Here is a 23,153-nt window from a genome sequence, read left to right on the forward strand (position 1 = left end):
TATTACGTAGTTTTTTTTTTTTTTAATTAATTTATTTTTGGCTGTGTTGGGTCTTCGTTGCTACACGCGGGCTTTTCTCTAGTTGCGGAGCGGAGGCTACTCTTTGTTGCGGTGCACGGGCTTCTCATTGCGGTGGCTTCTCTTGTTGCAGAGCACAGGCTCTAGGCACGCGGGCTTCAGTAGTTGTGGCATGCGGGCTCTAGAACGCAGGCTCAGTAGTTGTGGTGCACGGGCTTAGCTGCACCGCGGTATGTGGGATCTTCCCGGACTAGGGCTCGAACCCGTATTCCCTGCACTGGCAGGCGGATTCTTAACCACTGCGCCACCAGTGAAGTCCCTATTACATAGTTTTATTCACTGTAAAATTGGTGCCACAGTTATTTAAGAAAAATTGGAAAGTACAAAAAAGTAGATAATCCTGCGATTTTATCATTTCACTGTAACCAGCCCATGGTTTCTGGTTATATTTCTTTCCGGTCTTTTTTCTTCTTTTTAAAATTCGGTTTCTATTCCTGAGTTCGCGTGTAGCGACTGCCCTGGTTCCTGTAAGCCTCTGTTCCTGCTTCTCCGCGCGCGGCCTCCAGGGACCTGGCGAGGGGCGGGGCCTGGAGGTGGGCCTGGGGCGGAGCCTTGTCGGGGTGCGGCCGGGAAGGGGCGGGGCCGCAGCAAAGTTGAGGAAATGATGGGGTGGGGGCGTGGCCGGGGCGGGGCGGCCGTGGCCGGCAGTGAGGGGGCGGAGCCTTGTCGGGGCGGGGCGGGAGCGACAGGAAGTGGGCTTGCGGCGGCTGCGCGCTCCGCCCCCGGAATGTCGGCTTTTTCCCGCCTGAGCCCTGTGCGCAGCCGTCTCGCCGCCTGCCGCCGCCGTGGGAGGTGAGTACCCCCCGGCGTCCCCAGTCCCAGTGCCCTCCACCCCTGGGCCGTCCCCCCCTGCCCCCGCGCGCTCCGTCCCGCTGCTCCCTCCGCGTGAGGCAGACGCGGGTGCGGGCCCTGGCGCCTCCCCGGCTCGCGCTGCCCTGAACACGCTGCGGGCGGCGGAAGTGGGTTGTTGAGTGACTTAGTGACCGGAAACCCCGAGAGTTCCGAGACCCTCAGCCAGCAGGCCGGGCGCGGGGCGTGGGGCGCGTTTCTTTCATCCAGCGAGCGGGACACGCTGCGCTGCCAGGGTGGGATGGCCCTCACGGGGGAGGGGGTGGTCTTGACTGAGGGGGCCTCACCCCTGAGACCCTTTCGGGCGACTCCGCCCCGGCCATGCCCCTCCTGCGGGTCTGTCTGCTGCCCAGGCCTCCGTCGGCGGCCTCAGCAGGGGCACGTGGTTCCCAGTCCCATCCCACCCGTCCGGACGCAGGCAGGTCGGGCTGGGGGCTCTCCTGGGCCCGGGTCCCTGCCATCTCCGGGCAAACCCTGAGCCCGCCGGGAGCCACGGGTGACTGTCCCTGGAAGAGGGTCTGCGCTCGAGCTGGGGGAGGGTGGGAGGAGCCCTCCGGCTGCAAGGGTTGAGCTGGCTCTAGGAAGGCACCGCGGGGAAGAGGATGGGGCGGCCCGCGGGGCGGCTTCTGGACTCCTGCCGCGAGGGAGGAGCGCAGCGCACAGGGGCAGCCTTAACGCTGGGGTCCAAGGACGGACTTCTCTGGGCTGGGCCCAGAGAAGGCTCCGCGGGACAGGGTGCTGTGTGGTGGGAATGGCGACGTCGGGACACCGGGATGCAGGCTTTGGAGCAGAGAGCTGCCGGAACAGGGGCTGGGTCCCGTAAGTCTTGTCTGAGGAGGTCAGGCCATCCGAGGTGGACTCTGAGGGGTGGATAGGAGCTTGCCAGCAGTGCGGGAGTGCTGGGGGAGGGTCCCCACTCCCGGGCCTTCGCAGACCCAGGACTGGAGGTCCCACTTACTGCAGATGCGAGCGGCCTGCCCGGAAGCCCCGGCACCCAGGGGCAAGGAGGAGGGGGACTGGCCTGGCGCTGCGGCCGCCTGCCTGTGGCGGGGGAGGGGTGGGGCCTGTGCTCCGATGGAGGAGCACGCGTCGTGCGCCGGTGCCCGGGACGCCGCGTCTGGACTGTCGGCCCTGAGAAGCCTCGCTCCAGAGCTGTGGCAGGTGCTTCTGTGGCTGCGCCTCTGGTGGCCGGATGTCAGGTGGGGGCTGTGGAGGGAGTGGAGGCCCGGAGTGCCCCCCACCCCGCTGGGCCTCCCTTACACAAGATCTGACAGCAGCACCTGGGCCCCCGGGGGTCACGCGTGTGCTCGCCCGAAGCACCCGCGGAGCTCACTGGGCGGGACACGCGGGCAGAGATTTGTGTCTGGACGAATGTTGATCCGAGACAAGACGCTTGAGTACCCTGCCGCCCCAGAGCCCCGGCTCTCCCTGCGGGGCTGCGCTGCCTGGGTTCCCGGCCGCCGCCCCACGTCTCAGCCCTGCTCCCCTGCACCTGTTAGACCCGCGGTGGTGGTGGGGAGGGCCTGGCCTTTCCGCAGACCCCTCCCTGCGGGCAGCCTTGGGGGCTGGGGTAAGCGTGGGGCGGTGCCCTGGACCCGCTCTGGACCTTTTCCCCAGTGCCCGACCCGGTCCTTTCCCTCCTTCCTCTCCCTCCCTCCTCTTCCTGCCTGTGATGGGCTGAATGGGGAAGTTTCCAGTGAACAGCAGACGTGATCATCTAGGTGAAACACAGAGCAACCACTTCTGCTGCAGACTGAGTTCTCGGTTGGCTTTTGTGTATTTGTGTCCAGGGTTCTAGAAGCCACCACTGGGACAATGAGGAAGTGACTCATTTGCAGTTATCCCCTTCCCTCAGTGTCCTGTCATCGCGGGCGGGGAGGAAACGAGTTCCCTCCGGGTCACAGAGCAGGTTGGAGAGGGGCTGGTCACCTTCAGGCACAGGAGTGCCGTGCGTCCCGGGGACCTTCTGCCGCGGTGGAAGGATGTGGCGGCCGGGAGCGTGGCTACCACGCGTGGCGGAGGGCTCTTCCGGGGCCAGGGGTCCGGGTCACCTGGAGGGCCGTGGGACATCCCTTTTCTTCTCCCTGGCTCCAAGGCAAGGGAGGTTGTTGGGACAGAGGCCCACCTCGACGCTCTGGAGCAGCCCCCGGCACACGGCCCCTGCGGGCCGTCTTGCTGCACCCTGTGTGCACACACCTCTCGGCCAGGGCCTGTGCAGGTCCGGCGGCGGTGGACGAGGACACTGGGACTCGGAGGCTTTCTGCACTGGGGGTGGGTTTCACTTCTGGGGCTTGTGTGACGGGGTGGCTCCCCCTCTTTATTCCACCCTCCCTTGGGCTGTTTTTTTTTTTAAACCTCTTTATTGAGATATTTCACATACCATAAAATCTGCCCATTTAAAGTGGTTTCCAGTTTACTGTCAGAGCTGTGCAGCCATCACCACAATCTAATTTTAGAGCATCTGAACAGCCCCCAGAGAAGCCACGCACATTATCAGTCACCCCCAGTCCCCTTATCCCCACAGCCCCAGGTGACCCTTGTCTACTTCTGTCTCTATGGATTTGTTATTCTGGGAAGTTCATATAAATGGAGTCATACAATCTGTGGTTTCCTTTGACTAGATTGTTTTCATTCAGCATAATGTTTCAGAGTTCATCCATGTTGTCGCCTGTATCAGAATTTCATTCCCTTTTATGGCCAAATAATACTCTATTTTATGGATCTACTACATTTTCCTTATCCATTCACCAGTTGATAGACATTCGGCTTTTTGCTACCTCGAATAATGTCACGATGAACATTCGTGTACAAGTTTCTGTGTGGACGTGTGTTTTCATTTCTGTTGTATATATGCATGCCTAGGAGTGGAATTGCTGGGTCTTGTGATACCTCTGTTTAGCATTCTGAAGAGGTGCAGAACTGTTTTCCAAAGTGGCTGCGCTATCTTACATTCCCACCTGCACGGTATGAGGCTCCCGGCTTCTCCACATCCTCGCTACCACTTGCTATTATCCTTTTGGTTCTAGCCGTCCTCGTGGGTGTGAAGGGGTATCTCACTGTGGGTTTTTTTCCTTTCTTCCTTTTTTTGGGGGCCACACCGCACACGTAGCTTGTGGGGAGCTTAGTTCCCCAACCCGGGATTGAACCTGAGCCCTCAGCAGTGAGAGTGCAGAGTCCTAACCACTGGACCGCCAGGGAATTCCCCTCTCATTTTGGTTTTGATTAGCATTTCCGTAGTGGTTAATGATGTTGAGCGTCTTTTCATATGCCTGTTGACCATTTGTATATCTTTGGATCCTATTAAAATCTTTTGCCCAATTTTTAACTGGGTTGTCTTTTTATTGTTGTTAACAAGAATTCTTTGTATGTTCTGGGTACACGTCCCTTGTCTGGTAAGTGATTCGCGAGCACTTTTTCCCGTTCTGTGCGTTGTGTTTTCACTGATCGTTTCCTTTGAAGCACAAAGGTTTTTAATTTTCAAGAAGTCCAGTTTATCTTTTTCTTTCTTGTATAACTTGTTCTTTTGGTGTCATATCTAAGAAATCACTGCCTCTCCCCAGGTCATAAAGTTTTATTCCTTTGTTCTCTTCTAAGAGTTTGTTTTTTTTTTTAATGGTTTTAGCTCTTATATTTAGGCCTACGACATGTTTTGAGTTAGTTTTTGTATATGATATGAGGTAGGGGCCCAAATTCATGCTTTCGCCCCTGTGATACCAGCTGTCCCAGCACCACTTGCTGAAAAGCCTGTTCTTTACCCTGTCTTGGCCCCTTTGTCAGAGGTCGATGAACCATAAATGTTAGGGTTTATTTACGGACTGTCATTTCTGGTCCATTGATCTGTGAGGTTATCCTTTGCCAGTACCACATTGCCTCAGTTACTGTAGGTCAGTCATAAGTTGTGAAGTTGGGGAGCGTGAGTCCCGCCAGTTTTGTTCTTTTTGACTTTGGCTATTCTGTGCCCCTTGCATTTCCTCATGAAATGGGAGCCATTTGTCACTTTCTGCGGAAAAGCCAGCTGGGAGCCTGAGGGTGATTGTGTTGAGTCCGTGGGTGTCTGGGGGGGGGCTCTCACTGGCGGAATGGAATACACCTTCCAGTCCATGGACAGGAACGATTCCATTTATTTAGATCTTTACTTTCCTTCCACGATGTTCATCGTTTTCGCTGTGCAAGTCTTACACATCTTCTGTGCAGTGTATTCCGAAGTATCTCATTTCTCTTGATGCTGCTCTGTTTCTCAGTTTCATATTTGGGTTGTTTATTGCGGGCATGTAGAAGTACAACAGATCTTGCAGAGATTGTGTCCTGCAGCGCTGGTGAACTCATTTATTACTGCCAGGGGTGTTTTAGTGGATTCCTTGGGCTTTCCCATATGTAAGGTCATGTCATATCAGTATCTTAAAGTCTCTCAGTTGCTCCCAGTGTGTGCAGCCAGGATTGAAAGCCAGTGGTTCCCAGGCCTGTGGGATGGAGGGGAGGACTGAGGAGCAGAGCAATCACTGGGGTTTCTGAGGAGGTGCCCAGCGTCTGGGGAGGCCTGAGGGACGGAGAGCTCGGTGCAGAGGAGCCAGAGAGACAGACCAGCGTCCACACTCCAGCTTCTGTCCTGGCGAATCCAGGTGGCAAGGGGCTGGAAGTGAGGCCACACTGTGTTCTGGGTGAGTGGCAGCTCCCACCCCGCCACGAATCGTCAGAAGGGGCCCACGTGGACACTGGCCTGGGCCTCCTGTGGCTCTGCGTTGACCCTGTTCACCCGCTTCGGGGGAAGGACTGTCTACGTGACCTCAGCAGACCTGGCGGGCGCCTTAGAAATCCACGTTATCTAGAAACTGGTTGTATCATCTATCTTACTGGTTCCCTTATTAATTAATGAGCTAATAATTAAAATCTTGGACATGTGTTCATTTTATTGTTTTGTATTTGTATGAAAGTCATGGTTTCTCCCTTTTCTTTGGCTGGCAGTTTTGGAGCCGTCCCTGGAAGCGTGCCGGTGGGTCTCAGCCCCCAGAGGCCACGTCTCAGGGCCAGTGGAATGGCTCCCTCTGTCCTGTGTTTGGCTGGGTTTTGCGTTTGCACATGTGCACCAGTTACTCCTTTGGTGCCTTTGCTGACTGTGGTCCTTGTGGGCAGGTGTCAGAGGTCTACTCTGTGATGAGCGGGAGAGGACAGAGAATCTGGGTGGTCAGACGGTGGTTTGCGTCCTTGGTCTCTTTTGAGCTCAGTTCAGAATTTTTATTTTATTTATTTATTTATTTTACATCTTTATTGGAGTATAATTGCTTTACAATGGTGTGTTAGTTTCTGCTTCATAACAAAGTGAATCAGTTATACATATACATATGTTCCCATATCTCTTCCCTCTTGCATCTCCCTCCCTCCCACCCTCCCTATTTTGTGCCACCACGGAGAACCACTCCTTGACATCCGGACCCGTGAGCCTTGGTGTTTCTGTGTTTACTCTTGACCTGGCCCTGAAGTTGTGGGACCGACGTCGTGTGCCCTGTGGGTCTGTAATTCAGCAAGGCCTTGGCCTCTTGGCGTGTAAATGTGCAAAACGTTTTCTCATCATTAGGCAGTTAGGTTGTGAAGTGTCTCAGATTGGAGGAACTCTGTTCTCATTGGCTTCTGGACCTAAATAAATGCTTATATAAATATTTCTAAAATTTCCAGAAAATCTGGAAATCTCGTTTCTAATAATTTAAACGCATTAGACTTCAAAAAAATTTTAAATGCACAGAAAGAAACTCAAATTTTATTTATTTATTTATCTTTGGCTGCGTTGGGTCTTCGTTGCTGTGCGTGGACTTTCTCTAGTTGCAGCGAGAGGGGGCTACTCTTCGTTATGGTGCACGGGCTTCTCATTGCGGTGGCTTCTCGTTGCAGAGTGCAAGCTTCAGTAGTTGTGGCACGCGGGCTCAGTAGTTGTGGCACGTGGGCTCAGTAGTCGTGGCTCACGGGCTCTAGAGCTCAGGCTCAGTAGTTGTGGCGAACGGGCTTAGTTGGTCCGCAGCATGTGGGATCTTCCCATACCAGGGCTTGAACCCGTGTCCCCTGCATTGGCAGGTGGATTCTTAACCACTGCGCCACCAAGGAAGTCCAAACTCAGAAACGTTTTAAGAATACAGGTTTACAAACAGACTCACAGGTACAGAGAACAAACCAGTAGCTACCAGTGGGAGAGGGAAGGGGGAGGGGCAAGACGGGGAGGGGATTAAGAGGTACAAACTACTATGTATAAAATAAATAAGCTACAAGGATAATATTGTACACCACAGGGAATACAGCCAATATTTTATAATAACTATAAATGGAGTATAACCTTTAAAAATTGTGAATCACTATGTTGTACACCTGTAACCTGTACATCAACTGTATCACAAAAAAGAATGCAGGTTCACATAATTAAGATAAATCTTTGGCAAATGAGGATAAATTAATAATTTGGGGTTTTAAAAAGCTGTGTCTTTTCTCTGATTTATCAGTATTATACTTAATATTGATTACATGTAATAATCAATATATCAATATAACATTGATACAATACATTTTATTGTAATTGGTTTCCCCCCGAACTTCTACAGGTTTACTTATCAAATCAGCTAATATTACTCTTACGTGATGTTTAAAGTTAAGAGACATGTAAATTTGTTTTCAACTAAGTTGAATAGAATTCTGACATTGTTTTTACTGTAACAGTATTCCAGGGTACAGCTTGGACGCACATTAAATTGAGTTAATGATGGCAATCACTGTCTACCTAGGTAATTTCTAAGTAAGACAGGATACCGAAGCATTGGGTACCAGGTGTAAGTTCAAGTGTTTTCAGCGTCCTCAGCAGAGGCTTCGTCTCTGGCTGGTGTCGCTCAGCGTGTCTGCACTGTGGGGACGCCCAGGGCACGTGTGCTGCTGGAGATAGCGTCTGAGTTGTGTGACACCCGGGCACCTGGTTTTCTGTGAAGGAAGGTCAGTCACTTGGGTTGAGTCTTAATTAAAATGGATGACAGAGAAAAACTGTTGTATATGTGCTTTTATTTTCAAGGAAAGGGGGTCTTCACACCCCCCCTCAAACTTTTTGGTCTCTCTTTTACACATAAAAATTACTGAGGACCCTGAAAAGCTTTTGATTAAGTGGTTTTTATCTATTTTCTGTGTGAGAAAGTAAGACTGGAGAAAATTTTCAAATATTGTTGATTTGTTTGAAAATATCAATGCCTGTTGCTTAACGAATATTTTTTAAAAATACTGTATTTTACAAAACAATGTTTTTAGTGAGAACATTGTCTCATGTTTTTGTAAATCTCTTAAATGTCTGAGTCTGAGAAGAAGCTATGAAATCTCACAGTTTTAGCAAAGTTTGCTTATTTTGATGGTCTTGCCTCCTTTACTGTCAAAACGAGTTTTTTTTGTTTTGTTTTGTTTTTAATTGTTTATTTTTGGCCGCACCGCGGAGCTTGTGGAACCTTAGTTCCCAGACCAGGGATCAAACCCACACCCCCTGCAGTGGAAGCACGGCGTCCTAACCACTGGAGCGCCAGGGGAGTCCCCAAAACAATAATTTTTGATGCTTTATGTTTTAAGGGGAAAAACAGCCCCACAAAGAACAAAGGTTGATCACTTATGAGGAGCTTAAGGTTTTCTTAGTTTCGTTCATTGATAACCATGTCCTGTTTTTCAGGCATCCGTGACCCCATCTTAAGTGCCCAAGTGGACTCTGACAGAGCTTCCAAAGGTTGGACCCTGAATTTAGAAAAAAACATGTTTTCAGGATATCTTTTACACCTAAAACTATTATTGAGACTTCCCAGAGTGCCCCTGGAGAATCCCACAGGCCGTTTACCTTATACTTATAAAGAGAGCGATTATACAATTAATCAGATTTGGCTGAAGTGTTACTGTTGTGAGGCTGCTTTGGTTATGTTTACAGGAAACCGTTACTCATTTAAATGTTTCAGAAGCTGTGTGCTATATGGGGACGCCTTTATTCTCAGGGGAAACACTGATCACGGTCTTTTTTTTTTTTTTTTTGCGGTACGCGGGCCTCTCACTGTTGTGGCCTCTCCTGTTGCGGAGCACAGGCTCCAGGCGCGCAGGCTCAGCGGCCATAGCTCACGGGCCCAGCCCCTCTGCGGCATGTGGGATCTTCCCGGACCGGGGCACGAACCCGCGTCCCCTGCATCGGCAGGTGGACTCCCAACCACTGCGCCACCAGGGAAGCCCTGATCACGTTTTTTAACGTACTGTACCCCAAAAGAGAATCTGACCCCTTCCGTTCTGATGTTGTCAGTTAGAGAAACACATGAATCACCCCCGGCAGCCTGTGCCCTCTGGGGATGAGTTTGGGGCTTTTCGTGTGTGTCCTCAGCAAAGAAGGACGAAATCAGAGACTTGTGGAAAGGACTGGTACTAGGTACTTTGAACTAGTGAAACTTCACAAACAGACGTTTGTGTTCTCCTGGTTTGTGTTCTCCTGGTTTCAACAAGTCAGAGCTTCGCCCGGGTGCAGTCAGGGTTTCCAGGCTCTTCTGGGTGCAGACGGCGTGGGCGCAGCTGCGGGGACCCACAGACCAAGGTGGGAAACTGGTGGTTTGCTCGGAATATTGCTGACGTTTCCATTTCTGTTTTCTAGACACACGAAACTTTCTCTTTCTTCAACTGTCTGTAACCCATAAAAACCTGGTAGACGGAAATGACAACTAGTTCTTCCTGACAGAATTCTTGCTAAGTTTCCTCATTTTGTGTGATGGTACCGCTATTTGCATAGGTTCAAAAAGACGACTCTGTGGGGGGTGTTTTCTTTCAAACTTTATTGTGGTAAAATAGATTAAAATTTTACCATTTTAATCAGTTTAAGTGTACAGCTCAGTGGCGTTAATAGGAATTAATAATTCTCTAGAAAACAGGCACAACTTCTCATGTAAGTGGGGCAAGACGGTGTGTGTCCTCCTGCGTCTGGCTTGTTTTGTTCGGTGTAACATCCTCAGGGTTCCTCCACATCGTCGCAGGCGCCAGAATCTCCTTCTTTGTTGTGTGTGTGGTTAAATATTTATACATAAACTTCTCCACTGTAACCACTTCCGAATGTCCCCCGCACTGAGATGCCACCACCCCCGTCCTCTCCAGGACCCTCACATCTCCCCGCCCCGGGCCAACAGTCCACTTTCCAGCAGAGAAGCAGCTGCCCTTGTGCGTCTGGTTCGTGTCACTCAGCTCAGGGCCCTCAGGCTCCTCCCTGTGCAGCAGGTGCCATAGCTTCCTCTCTGAGGCTGAATGAGACTCACCGCGGGATGGACACTGCGTCCACCCGCTCACCCATCAGTGGGTGTGGCGTTGTCACCACCTGTGCTGTTGTGAGTGACGCAGCCAGGAGGATAGGTGTGCACGTACCCGGAAGCAGAGTTACTAGAACAAAGGTAATTCTGTGTATAAGTTGGTGAGAAACTGCCTACTGTCCTTTGTTCTTTTTACCAGGATGTAATGTAATTGGACAACTTGAGCGCCTTCCTCAGAACGTCCTATTTCTGAATGATGCTTGTGTGATCGACTGTGACAGGCCACTTGTCACAGAACTGAGCTGCCTGTAGGGAGTGAAGGCTACAGAGCCTCCCAGGAAAGCCAGTCTGGCCCTGGGGTCCCCGCCCTCCGTGATGGGAAGGTCGCTTCCTGCAGGCCAGGGAATCTGAGATAAGTGGGGACCCGAGTAAGAGAGGCTGGGACTGAATATATGAGTGGACGATGGCAGAGCAGCCTGCCCGGCCCCTTCCCCCAGCCCTCCCCAGTGACCACCAGCCCGGAGGTCAAGTCAGAGTGCTCTCTGGGACAGTCCAGGGAGCTAAAAATAACTTCAGGACTCGATTGATACCCGACAGCTTCTCTCCTTTCTGTTTGTGCCTCCAACGTGGGGCGACATAGAGGACACCATCGCACAGGGAGCCACGGCCAGCGGGCCCCCTGCTTCCCCCGCGGCCTCCTCTGCAAAGCTCCCCACCCACTGCCTGCATTTGAGTCTCTGCCACGTGCAAGTGTCTGGATCCGTGGCCCCTGTTCCCCTGGCTGGGCTTCCTTTTCTCCGCACACATTTAGAGGGGCCACAGGTGGAGCCTGTGAACTTGCTTGGCCTGGCGCTCCTGCCCGCCCTCGGGGTAGCAGAGTCCAGCCTGAGCTTCCTGGTGAGAATTTCCAGACAGAAGCTGATCTTGTGGCTTTAGTCGTTGTTTAATCTGAATTTGAAAAAGAAACCTAGGAGGCATGGCTGGTTAATTAACATTCTTATGAGACCCGCCCTGTTTGTGTGTGTCAAAGAATAATCTTTGAGATCATTACCAGTCCGGAGACTGTCAGGAAATCTGTGAAAGACTTTGAAATGGGCAAAAAACCTGGATATTCTGGCCAGCTCACCCTTTTCTTGTCTTTGAGCTATTTTACGCCTCTGTGAGCTGCAGAAAACGGATGCTGATGCAGGTGATTTGTCCATAGAAATACAGGTGCTCTGCCGTGGGTGCTTGTGTGCTGAGTGGTTTTAACATCTTTGTTTCCCCCATTAATCAGTTATATAAAATCTTTAGTAAGTGTTCATTTCAGAAGGAAAAAAGGAAATCCACCTTCTCCAAACCCACTGTCTTTCTGAGGAAAACACCGGGGCCCAGCCATCCTGCAGAGGCACTTTCTCCTGTGCATCCGTCCCGTCTGGGTCAGCATCCGTGTTCTGCTCTCATTCTATATCCTTACATATAGAGGGAGAGCTATAAAGACATATATGCACAGGTGACCTTCGAACAACAAAGGTTTGAACGGCATGGGCCCCCCTTCTGTGGGGATGTTTTGCACTAGTAAATGCCCCACGGGCTGTTGTTGGTTGAATTGGAGAATGCAGATCGCGGATACAACTACATTCTACGCCCACTGACCCCCGCGTTGTTCAAGGGTCACTTATGTAAAGGCATTAAAACATTTGGTGGAAGTATCCGTTGAGGTGGGAAATGAGCACAGTGGATCAGGGCCGCGGGGACAGTGGGGAGGGCGGGCCCAGGCGGAAGGCAGATTTTATGTGAGTTACCCCTTGATGGCGGCCTCCCCGGTTTTCGGAAGCTCGTTCCTGAGAGGGTGTGGTGGAGGCCGAGGCTGTGACTGTGGACGTGGGTTGGCTTCTGCGGCCTTTCCCCCAGGGGCCTGCTCTGTGGCACATTGTCCTGCAGCTCTGCCTCCTGTGCTGGAGGCCCGTGGAGGCCCTCGGGCCAGCGTCCTGCTGCTTCCTGTCTGTCCCTCCAGTTCATCTGCGACCTTTGCAGCCTGCCCGGCCCCAGGGTGGGCTCATCCGCTCCCGGTGGGTGGCCTGGGTCCTGGGGATGCAGGCCCCCAAGGCCCCCGCCCGCGCTCCCGGGGTGGTGGTGGGGGAAGCCTTGCCCTTTCTCCCTGGAGAGGAGCTGGTTGTGCTCTTTTTACCCCCTGTGTATTTCGGAACCGTATGGAAGTTCCAAATTTGACAGTTACTGCCCTACAAGGGGCCCTGCACCCACCCTGTGTGTGTCCTCTTCCAGGCTGCCGACCCGCACCCCTGTGAGCTGGAGCCCACGACGCTGCCTGGGCCATGGACTCGAAGGTCAGATGGGCGGTGGTCCTGGGGGTGTGGGCGGCGGAGCCTCGGATCCCAGCTCTCGGGAGCACAGGGCGGAAAACCCCCTTGTCCCCGCACCGCTTCCGCCCGCTCCTGTGCAGGACAGGCTCAGAGCTATAGCGTCGCCGAGGTCGCGTGGGCCAGTCCCCTGCCTCAGCAGGATGGGGCCTAAATGGCGCCTTGTGCTTTAAGCGAGTTTAAAAGAGAAAGTCGCGCCTGGCCCAGCAGAAGCTCTTCTTCACCTCCTTCCTGTCTTTGCCAGGCAGTGTGGCATCTTCGGGTGCCCAGCCCGGGGCCCTCCGTGTCCCCACCAGCCCCATGGGGGCGGCCGCGGGCCTGAGGACTTACTAGGTGGTTCATGAGCCTGGCCCGGTTTCTGCATCTCTGAGCAGACAGCGCCTGGGGGCTGGGTGTGCGCTTCTCAAACAACCCTCTGCAGGCCGGGGAGCCATGTGGTTCCCAGCTTAGCAGCTCAGGAGAAACGTCAACTACTTGAGCAGAAGAGGTTTCGGGCACTGCCCAGGTGCCGCTTCTCCTGATGACTTCGGTGGGAAAGGGCAGACACACTCCCAGGGCTTTGCTTTCCCCTTTCTTTCCTTCAAGCTGAGAAAACCGAGACACAGGCGTGCCCCACAGTCAGGTTCATGGTGAGACATCCAGCAGCTTCCTCTTCCCCTGTCAGAAATTTCACCCTGCTATAGATTTTCTTTTTTCCCTTTGATTTTGTTTCCAGGTTTTTTTTTTAAATTACAGTAAAATTTACCATTTTAACCTTTTATTTATTGATTGATTGGCTGTGCTGGGTCTTCGTTGTGGTGCATGGGCTTCTCATTGCAGTGCGCGGGCTTCTCTTGTTGTGGCGCATGGGCTTTAGGCGCGCGGGCTTCAGTAGCTGCAGCACGCGGGCTCAGCAGTTGTGGCTCGTGGGCTGTAGAGCGCAGGCTCAGTAGTTGTGGTGCACGGGCTTAGCTGCTCCACGGCATTTGGGATATTCCCAGACCAGGGCTTGAACCCGTGTCCCCTGCATTGGCAGGCGGATTCTTAACCACCGCGCCACCAGGGAAGTCCCCATTTTAACCTTTTTTAAGTGTCCGGCACAGTGGCATTAAGAGCACTCACGTCGCTCTGCCACCGCCGCCCCCTCTTCTCTGCTTCAGGGACCACACAGATGAGAGGGATGGAGCAGTGCGTGTCCTCTTGTGTCTGCTGATATCACTGAGCATGATGGCTCGGTTTGGTTTTTGTTTTTTTTTACTGTTTGTATGGCGCTGTTCATCTATACTGTAGCATTCTTTGATTTTTTTTGATATGTAGAAAATGAGATTGATTTTTTGTTTTGTTTTGTTTTGTTTTTACTGTTTGTTTGGTGCTGTTTTCTCCAGGTTTGGACACCAGGATTAGTCTAGTTTATCACACACATTGGACAGCTTTCCATCGTTTTCTCTGCACGGGAACTGACTTTGTAGCACGAGTTATTTTTGCCTCCTATAGATGAAATCTGTATTATGTCTGGCAAGATTTCCTAAGTCTTGATCATTTCTCTTGACATACTTTTTCCTGTGACCTAAAAGGATAAACAGCTATCACATCTTCCCCCTTCTGAGACATCCATTTCAGCTTGTGTCACTCGTCCGTCCTTGGCTTGTCACCAGCCCTGCTTGTTCTTGGTGTTAAATGCTGTTGGTCTTCTGGACCGGCTGCCTGTGTGGGAGTCCAGGCCAGCCTGTTCTTGACATGCTCAGAACGGAGTCTGTCCACACGCTTCCCAGCCGATGGCACTAAACACTTGGCTCCAGGGCCTGAGCCCTCTAGCACCGGATGCTCTCCTTCTCGCCGGCCACTTCTGTTCTTTGTGTTTCAGGGGTCACTGCATCTGGGTTTGATACCTGACCTGGCGTAGCTGGTGGCAACCGCTGCTGCACGCCCAGACTTTGGACCCTGTTTACCAACCTCTTGAAAAAGACGGTCTGGTTTGGTTCCCTGGGGCTGCAGCAGGGAAACCCCACCGGCTGGGTATTTTCTGAAGTGTCTGGAGGCCACAAGTCTGGTATCAGGGTGTTGCAGGGTTGGTTCCTCTGGAGGCTCTGAGGAGTCTGCTCTGGCCTCTCCAGCTCCAGTCTCCGTCTGCACTGGCATCCCTGTGTGTGTCTGTAAGCCTGCCCCTTTCTCTTGTAAAGACATGGGTCATGGGATTAGGGCCCAGATCCAGGATGACCTGGCCTTAACGTGACATCTGCGAAGACCCCATTTCCAAATAAGGTCCTGCTCTCAGGTCCTGGCGGCCAGCACCTGGGCCTGTCTCTGGGGGACACGGTTCAACCGCAGCCCTGCCTCAGCCCCTCTTCTCTCCTGACCAGGACGTCTCCTGAGGTAGAGACGAAGCACATTCTTGAGTCTCTCAGCTGCCTTGTGCCACTGGCCTCACTGTAAAGGTTTAGTAGAGTAGAGCTTTTACATGCATTTTCCCCCTTTTAGGAGTAATTCTGGAGAAGCAAAGGCTGAATAGCAGTACATAAGCACCTTATTTTATGCATTTCGTTGAAAACAATTTGTCCTCTAAAAACTGTCCTCTCGAAGTTTTCTGATTTTCCTAATCAGTACTTTTCTAGTATTTTCTAATGGAAAACATTATGGACTTAGAAGTAAATTTTACCTGCACCTTCATTTTCTCCCCGTGACTGCTCCCAGCCCAGGCCGTGTGTTTCGTGTGTATTGATCTGGGCGGTCTCGGCATCCTAGCCTCTCACGATGCCCTCTCATCCCAGGTCTGGGGGTGACCTGAGCACCCCTGGTCCTGCTCTGCACTTGCCTTCTTGTTGCCACGTGCAGTGGCCCGCCTGGTTCCCCTGTGCTGCTCGTGGGCTTGGCCAGGGGTTAATCTACCTGAGGTCAGCCAGGCCTGCCCAGAGGCAGGTGTTGCCTGTGGTCACTACTGCCCAGGCTGTATTGAAAATCTGCTTTTGCACAGCACCCTCCTGGGCCCACAAAGGACGTGATGGAAGAGGATGAGCTTCTGCCTGCTGGATGCACTCCCAGTGAGCGTGGGCTCTGGCTGGTGAAAGATACGCAGGGCCTGGCCCAGGCGTGCAGAGCCAGCATGGCACCTAGACACATACGTGCCTGGCCGCCCTCCCCGGGGCGCACCAGCTGGCCGCCGGCAGATGGGTCACCTTCTGCAGGATTGGAGCTTTTCAGCATCTGTACATGGCCCTGCGGACTGGCCCCTGCCCACTGGCAGGGTGTCCAGGCCCCGGGCCAGGGAGGCCATCGCGGGCCCGGCTGCCCGGCCTGGGGCCATGTTCCCACAGGACTCTCTTCTCAGGTCAGCAATGGCGCCAGCCCCCAGGATGAGCGCACCACAAGCCTGCTGGTGTTCAGCTTCCTCCAGTGCTGCCCGCACTCCCGTTGCCGCCAGGAGCTGGAGATGCTGGGCCACAAGCTGTCCGTGCGCGCGGCCCACGACGACGAGCTGCAGACGGATGGCAACTGGTGCAGCCACTTCCGTCGTGAGGGGGCGGCAGAGACAGGTAGGCGCCGGGCCAGCCTCCGCGGCCCAGATGCTCAGGTCCACCCCGTGTCCAGCGGAGCAGGCCTCGCCGAGTCCAGGCAGTTGAAACCCACTCGGGCTCCTGAGGGTTGTTTGCGTTTGTGCAGCGCCCGTGCTTTACTCCTGCGTATGTCATGGCCGTGACGATCTGCACGGTCACCAGGGCAGCGGGGACCTGGGGCTCTTTTCTTGTGCCGGGCCATCCTCCGTGTGTGGCAGATTCCAGGTGTGCGTCCTGTCCTCCCGGCCTCAGCTTTGGCCACCAGTGCTGCCGCCACGGAGGCCACTGGGAGCTGACGGCTGGGAGCCCCTCTGGAGGTGGGCCAGGCACAGCACATCCTGGAGCTCCCTGAGGAATTCCGTTGGGCTCCTGAACCAGCCTGTGCTTTGCGGGCAGGCTCCCACGTGTTCCCGACGCTCCCGGGAGGCCTGGGCTGGAGTCTGCCGCCTGGTGGTGGGGGTCACTGACCTCTTGAGGCTGATCTGGCCTCTGGGCCGCCAGCTGTCTCAATTCAGGTAGCCACGGCGCAGCAGGGGGCCCCCACCAGCCAGGGTTGCCTTAGGCCCCCTTTGGGAAGGGGCAGGAGTAGCTCTGCTCTCAGGTCTGCTGCCCCGGTGGCCCCCGTCTGCACCAAGCGCCCCTCAGACCGTGGAGCCTCACTGGACGCACAGGGCAAGGTGGGCGCTCGGGTAGGAAGCGGGGTGTGGTCAGGAGCCTGAGGAGGTGTGGCCACAACGGGCACAACGGAGGCCTGGCCGCCACTTGTCGGTGGATTTGTTCGCTCGGCTGGACGGGAGGAGGTGGGAGAGCGGGGCCGTCGGGGGCTGTGTGGGAGGCGGGTGAGGACAAGCGCACGGGCCGGGCCGCGAAGGGGACCACGGGGGTGGAGCGTGGCCGGGCTGTCGACCCAGGTCTCGGAGGTCTTGGCAGGCGAGTGGTGACCTGTCCCCGAGCAGAGATGGGCGGGTAGTGGGAGGTTTTGGGGTGAGGAGGGCTCGTGTTGGGGTCACACAGACACGTCTCAGTGAGGTCAGGGCTGCAGCCAGGCCCGCGGAGCTCCACGGGCGCAGGGCTGTGCAGGCACTGCCGGCAGATTCCACCAACCACAGGTTGGAAATGCTTGGGGAAAAAAGTTCCAGAAAGTTCCCCAGAGCAAAAGTTGAATTTGCTGTGCAATGGCGTTGTATGAGGTGGAGGTGATCACGTGAGGGACGCCAGCCCCTGGAGTTTGGTGCCCGCAGGGGTCCTGGGCCGGCGCCCACCCAGACCCCGAGGGACGAGTGTGCAGGCAGCTAGGCGAGGTTGTTGGTCGGGGTCCAGACCACAAGGCGCGGCACTTGGACCCTCTGGTTTCCCCAGCACGTGTAGACGTACGTGTACACTACAGGGAGGTGTGTTCAGTGTGCAGTGGCGCTGTCTTAACAGCGTTCATGCCTTAATTAAAAGGACTTCTTCATTGCTACATGCTAACCATCCTCTGAGCCTGCAGTGTGTTGAAGCAGTGACGTCACTGGTCACCATACAAATATATAATAATGAAAAAGTTTGAAATATTGCGAGAATTACCAAAATGTGACACAGAGACACAGAGTGAGCAAATGCTGTTGGAAAAACAATGCCAACAACTGTCTCAATGCAGGGCTGGCTGCCACATGCCGTCCACCTGTGTGATGGGCGGAGAGGGGCTGGAGGGGGGGCGAGCACACTTTCTGTGCTGCGGGGAGAAGCAGCAGGGGGGCTGGTCGCGCAGTGCCCTGGGGCCCAGCTGCGCACTTGGGAGTCAGCCCACAGCTGGGAACCCCAGAGCCCAGGGAAGCTTCTGTTCTGGGGAGGGGCTCAGATGGTGTCCAGGAAGTAAGAGCGTGGCATCTGGGGAGGGGTGGGGGGGTGGGGAGGAGGCAGAGTCCAGGACGAGAGGCTGCGGAGCCTCTGTCCTGACCGCTTCCTCTGCCGACAGCCGTTGGATGCTGGGCTTCGAGCCCAGGTTGTGGCTACCCCGGCATCACAGGTCCTTCTCCCGCCCGGCCCCTGCGCCTGGTCCCGTGTTCACACTGTCCTCACTGGGCTGTGGATGCAGGACCCACCCCTTTCCTGGAGCAGGAGCGGGGTGTGAGCGGGTCATCATCTGACCGCCCCCCCCCCCCCCCCCCCGCCTTTCTGCACATTAGACTCTGAGACTCGGGAGGAAGTGGTCCGGGACATCGCCAGGCAGCTCGCCCAGATTGGGGACAGGATGGAGTGCAGCATCTGTCCGGGGCTGGTGGCTGGCCTGGCCGCGCAGTTCAGTAACTCGAGCCTGTCGGAGGAGGTGAGTGAGAAAACCCACGGGGCTTGTCCTCTGCCTCCTGGCAGACGGACCAGCGTCCAGGGAGGTGGCTCAGCTCGTGACTGCTGGAGAGAGAGCCAGCCTGGTGAACTGTCTCTCGAAAAGTCACTTGACAGCTGAAAACCTGAAGTCAGACTCGAGTTTGGGGACAGAGCCCCCCAAAGATTAACGAGACGGATGTGACTCTTCCTGAAACATGTTCCACTCGTCTGACCGCTGAGGTGGCGGGGCCCCGTGACCTAGAAACGCCCTCGGGCTGGGCCCGGCGGGTCGAGCCTCCTGCCTCCGGGAAGGCCCGTCTGTCAGGGAGCCTCCAAGCAGATGAGGACCCACCGCGGGCGGGCGTGCGTGCGTGCGTGCGTGCGTGTGTGTGTGTGTGTGTGTGTCTGTGTGTGTCTCGCCTGCCCCCGGCTTTGCCTCCTCAGCTGTTTCCAGCACTTCCCTCCTCCCCGCGGGAGGCTGGTAACCGCGCCTCTGCTTCCACCTGTGCAGGACAGGAGGCGGTGCCTGGCGGCTGCGCTGCAACAACTCACACAGCTCTACCCTGCGGATGTGGACCGCGAGAAGACCCTGCTCCTGCTGACCATGCTCGTGGCCAAAAAGGTGGCTGACCACTCGCCAGCTGTGCTCCAAAATGTCTTTCACACCACAGTGACCTTCATCAACCAGAACCTTCTCGCCTACGTGAGGAACTTAGTCCAAAACGTAAGAGCCAGTGGTGGCAGCTCCTGGGCTCTTAAGCCCCCTTGGCGTCCGCCTCTCCCCACCCCGGCCCCCTCTGAGCTCTGGGACCCTCGCTGCAGGGCTGCCTGCTGGGGACAGGCCCCAGGGAAGGTGGTCACGGCCCTTCCTGCTCAGGAGGAAAGGCTTGGTTCTGCGTCCGGGAGTCCGGTTGTTTCTGAGAGGAGCTGCTGTCACAGGGCAGCGGAGGCCGACCGTGCACCCTTCACAGGCTTGTAAGAGCTGCTGGGGGGCGAGCAGGAGAGGGGGCCAGAGGGGCCCACGCTGGGCTTCCCCAGTCTGCTGTCAGCCTCACCTTGTCACAAAAAGGAGTAAAATTTAAATTAAAACATGCTTACCAAGGAGGGTGAGCGGTCAAAAGGGGGTAAAAACTGTACACATCTGTCCTCCACCCAGGATATTAGAAAGTCTGGTGCTTCCGTTTCGTAGACCACCTGGAAGGGGAAGTGGATGTATCTTATCTATAAATTTTGGGGTTTTATGTGTCGGGAGCATTGCTCAGGTGTCTGACCCTCTTAATATGTAGTCGATGAGCCTTAAAAGCATTCTCTCTGCGTGGCCTTCGGTTATACGGGCTTTTAAAAGTAAAACCCGGAGGGAGAACACAAACCCCAACTCGTTGCGAAACCAAGCTGAGCTGTTGTTGGAAGGAGATAAGCCTCTGTTAACAGCTTCCAGGCACTGTGGGACTGAAACAGAACCTTGGTCCAGTCCTCTCACCCACTGAGATGCCTCTTGGCACCATAAGTGACTTGGTGAAAGCTGTGTTTGTTTGCAAAGCCCCAGCTGCACTTCTGCTGACTGTGGCCCTAGAGGCTCAGGTCTAGGGTCCTGGCTCAGGAGGGAGGCTGGCTAATCCCGGCTGTTGTCCTTTCTTGCTCCAGGAGATGGACTGAAGGGACGACTCAACAAAAGTGCGACTGGTTACAACTTGAGATGGTGACGGCGGTGTAGCTGTCTCCACAGAGATGGAGCCTCGGCCACTTAAACGTGCCCAGAGAAGACAGGCACGAGGTGGCAGCTGTGTCTCTCTCACCATTTTAAAGCCAGGGACCATTTAGGAACTTCTTCATGTACGTGTGTGAGTGTTTCACATCATCTACATCCATCCACACACTGTGCCTTTACCTAATGTCTGCTGGAAAGGTCCCCGCCTGAAAATCAGATCTAGAAGCAGATCGTGAGTTCCCTGGTGGTCCAGTGGTTAGGACTCCTCTGCGCTTCCACTGCAGGGACCAGGTCTGATCCCTGGTCGGGGAACTAAGATCCCACAAGCTGCAGCCAAAAAAAGAAAAAAAGAACAACAAAATGAAAGCAGGTTGACAAATAAAAGGCAGAAGAAAAAGAACACAATGTTTTTTTGTTTTTTAAAAACACCCACTTGGGACTTCCCTGGCGGTCCAGTGGTTAAGACTCCGTGCTTCCACTGCAGGGGTGCAGGTTTGATCCCTGGTCAGAAAACCAAGATCCTACATACCGTGCAGTGCCCCAAAAAAAAAAAAAAAAAAAGCGCACCCTTGGTGGTGGTGGTGGTGTTACCACAGGCAGTGCCGAGTGTGAGGGGACCAGGGATTGGAGAGGGAATGCATGGACCTCTTACAAGTGATAAATTCCCCTTAAAACAGGGACACCTTCATAGTAAGGAAGTGCAGTCTTTCTTTTTTTTTTTTTTTTAGGTTTCATAGAGAGGTTTAATGCTGTGTGTGTTCACATACCAAAGCTAATTCCACCAACACAGGAAATCTCTCACCGTATATTTCCTCGAGGTTCATCCCAAGAGCCTGGGCCATTCCAGATGCAGATGGAAGAAGGCAGCACCACCAGATACCGGAGGGGTCCAAGGGGATGGGTTTAATTAATCGTCTTCCTTGAACTTGCCGTTGATGTAGGGCACCCGGTCCAGAATCAGTCAGTGGCCCATACCAGCCCCACGGCTCCCATAGCGCCCCGCTGGCCCACTGTGGGTGACCGGTTTCTGGCCAGCAGCATCGTGGCTCTGTCCCGGCTCAGGGTGACCCCGGCCCCGCTGGCTCAGGCGCACTCGGTCTTCCTGTTTAAAAACCAAGCAGCACAAGAGGTTCTGGACTCGAACGTTTAACAGGAAAATCAGACTTTTGTGTGTTTGACTTTTTCACCGTGAATTCCTTCTACTTGAGTCAGGAACCACAGGCATTTAAAAGACGTGGAGGTAATTTCAAGGCCTATGTCAACCAGTTTCCAAAATCATGTAACTAAACGCACCCTTTTCTCTTTCCAAGAAGTCAAGGTTTTGATAAAAATTTTAAGCTACTGGAGAAGCTACTGCATCTGTCCTGTGGGGCATGTCTGTGAAGAGTCTTACGCTTTCATCTTCAGCCGTGCCCCCAGCTCATCTGCACCTATGAAGCTGCTTATGCAGAGAACAGGTCTCTAGGCATAAAGGTGAAAGAGCAGTTAGACAGCATTTGTGGTGGCTCCCTTTTCTAGACACACAGTCAGTATACAAGTAATAACAGGGACTTCCCTGGTGGTCCAGTGGTTAAGAATCTGTCTTCCAGTGCAGGGGATGCAGGTTCGATCCCTGGTCGGGGAACTAAGATCCCACATGTCGCGGGGCAACTAAGACCCGATGCAGCCAAAAATAAATTTAAACAAAACAAAACACTATAGTCCAATAAAATTTGAAAAAAAAAGAATACAATAACAAAACGCAATCACTTAGCACCAGAGTAAACCAGAGTACTTACTATTAGAAGCAACACACCCCGGTCTGTTCCTAGCGCTAAGTGTTTACTAGGATTGGTCTGCGTCCAAGTTCAATGGTGGGTAGGGTCCAGGTCTCACATCACCAGTAACAGAAACGCCCTTGTTACTGTGACCATGATGCTCTGGGGAAGGACAATTCGAACACGAGTAATTAAGTACTGATAAATACGTTGTTACCAAAACCACTTCCCTGTTCCCTGAGTTTAAACTTACCAGAAAAGAAAAATGACTCCATGGTTCAGCGTCGAACACAGCACCCCAGGGCTGGGCCTCAGGCTGACACCTGCAGAACGCTGCAAGTCCTAAAAGCAAGTAGGTGTGGCTGCGCCTCTGGAAACAATCTTCTAGATTTAAAGGGTTCATGTCACCGTGGAAACAGGGTGAATCACACATGAACACAGACACAGGGATCAGTCAGTACAATGTGTCTCAGCAGGGAGACACTTTCTTCCAGGCCCAGGAGCAATTTAAACTCAAGTAGTCAACTCTATAAACTAATGGAAGAGAAGGGAGCTCTAAAGCACCAAATCACCCCAGACTATCTCTTACAATACTTTAAATTTTTCAGGGACCTCCCTGGCGGTCCAGTGGTTAGGAGTCCACGCTCCCACTGCAGGGCCACGGGTCTGATCCTTGGTTGGGGAACTAAGATCCCGCGTGCCGTGTGGTGCAGTAAGTAGGTAAATAAATAATTTGTCACAGCATCTTTACCTGCCACTGTTTTGCGTACATTAATACAGTAAGCCACCGTTTTAATGCAGTTTATACATGTTTTGGTGTCAATTTTTCCAGACCAAGTCAGATATACTTTCTTGGTCATAAAGCAAGATGACCGCTCTTCTCTCCAAGCCAGCGTCATACAGAGATTCCAGCCTTGAGCACATCCTGGCCACCAGGACTCGGGTACATCCTGGAAATTGGTGCATTTTACATCACAACCCTCGTGGACAGAATTGAGATGTTTTTAATTAAGAGAACGTTTCATCCTGCTTTTTAAGTATTTGAATTAAGTGATGGTTAAGAGAACAAAAGGTGCTCGGCATCACTGAAAGTCCAGAGACCCATCCGGTGTACTCAGACCGGCTCCTCAGGAGCCGGCACTGACTGCTGGGCTGCAGCCCCGGAGCCGCTGTTATTCTCCAGCAAGTTCACTAGCTGTGCGAGTGGGCCTTTGGGTGTTCCTAGCGTGTTTTCAGAACCTGCAGTCAAACCACATAGGTACGTACGTAAGATGACAAGGCTGATGGTCTGGAGG

The 23,153-nt window shown here is 53.7% G+C and overlaps 1 protein-coding gene across 1 annotated transcript; it reads left to right on the forward strand.

The window, feature by feature from the left end:
• Window positions 1-789: 789 nt before the first annotated feature.
• BID (BH3 interacting domain death agonist) lies at window positions 790-21,246 on the forward strand. Its single transcript, XM_082851199.1, has 6 exons — window positions 790-870; window positions 12,462-12,523; window positions 15,861-16,065; window positions 18,255-18,394; window positions 18,905-19,117; window positions 20,038-21,246. Exons 2-6 carry the CDS (start codon window positions 12,512-12,514, stop codon window positions 20,047-20,049), a joined length of 582 nt encoding a protein of 193 aa, XP_082707325.1. The 5' UTR covers window positions 790-870; window positions 12,462-12,511; the 3' UTR covers window positions 20,050-21,246.
• The last annotated feature ends 1,907 nt before the right edge of the window (window positions 21,247-23,153 follow it).

This window comes from Leucopleurus acutus, assembly GCF_964270905.1.
Source record: "Leucopleurus acutus genome assembly, chromosome: 11".
Taxonomy (NCBI): domain Eukaryota; kingdom Metazoa; phylum Chordata; class Mammalia; order Artiodactyla; family Delphinidae; genus Leucopleurus; species Leucopleurus acutus.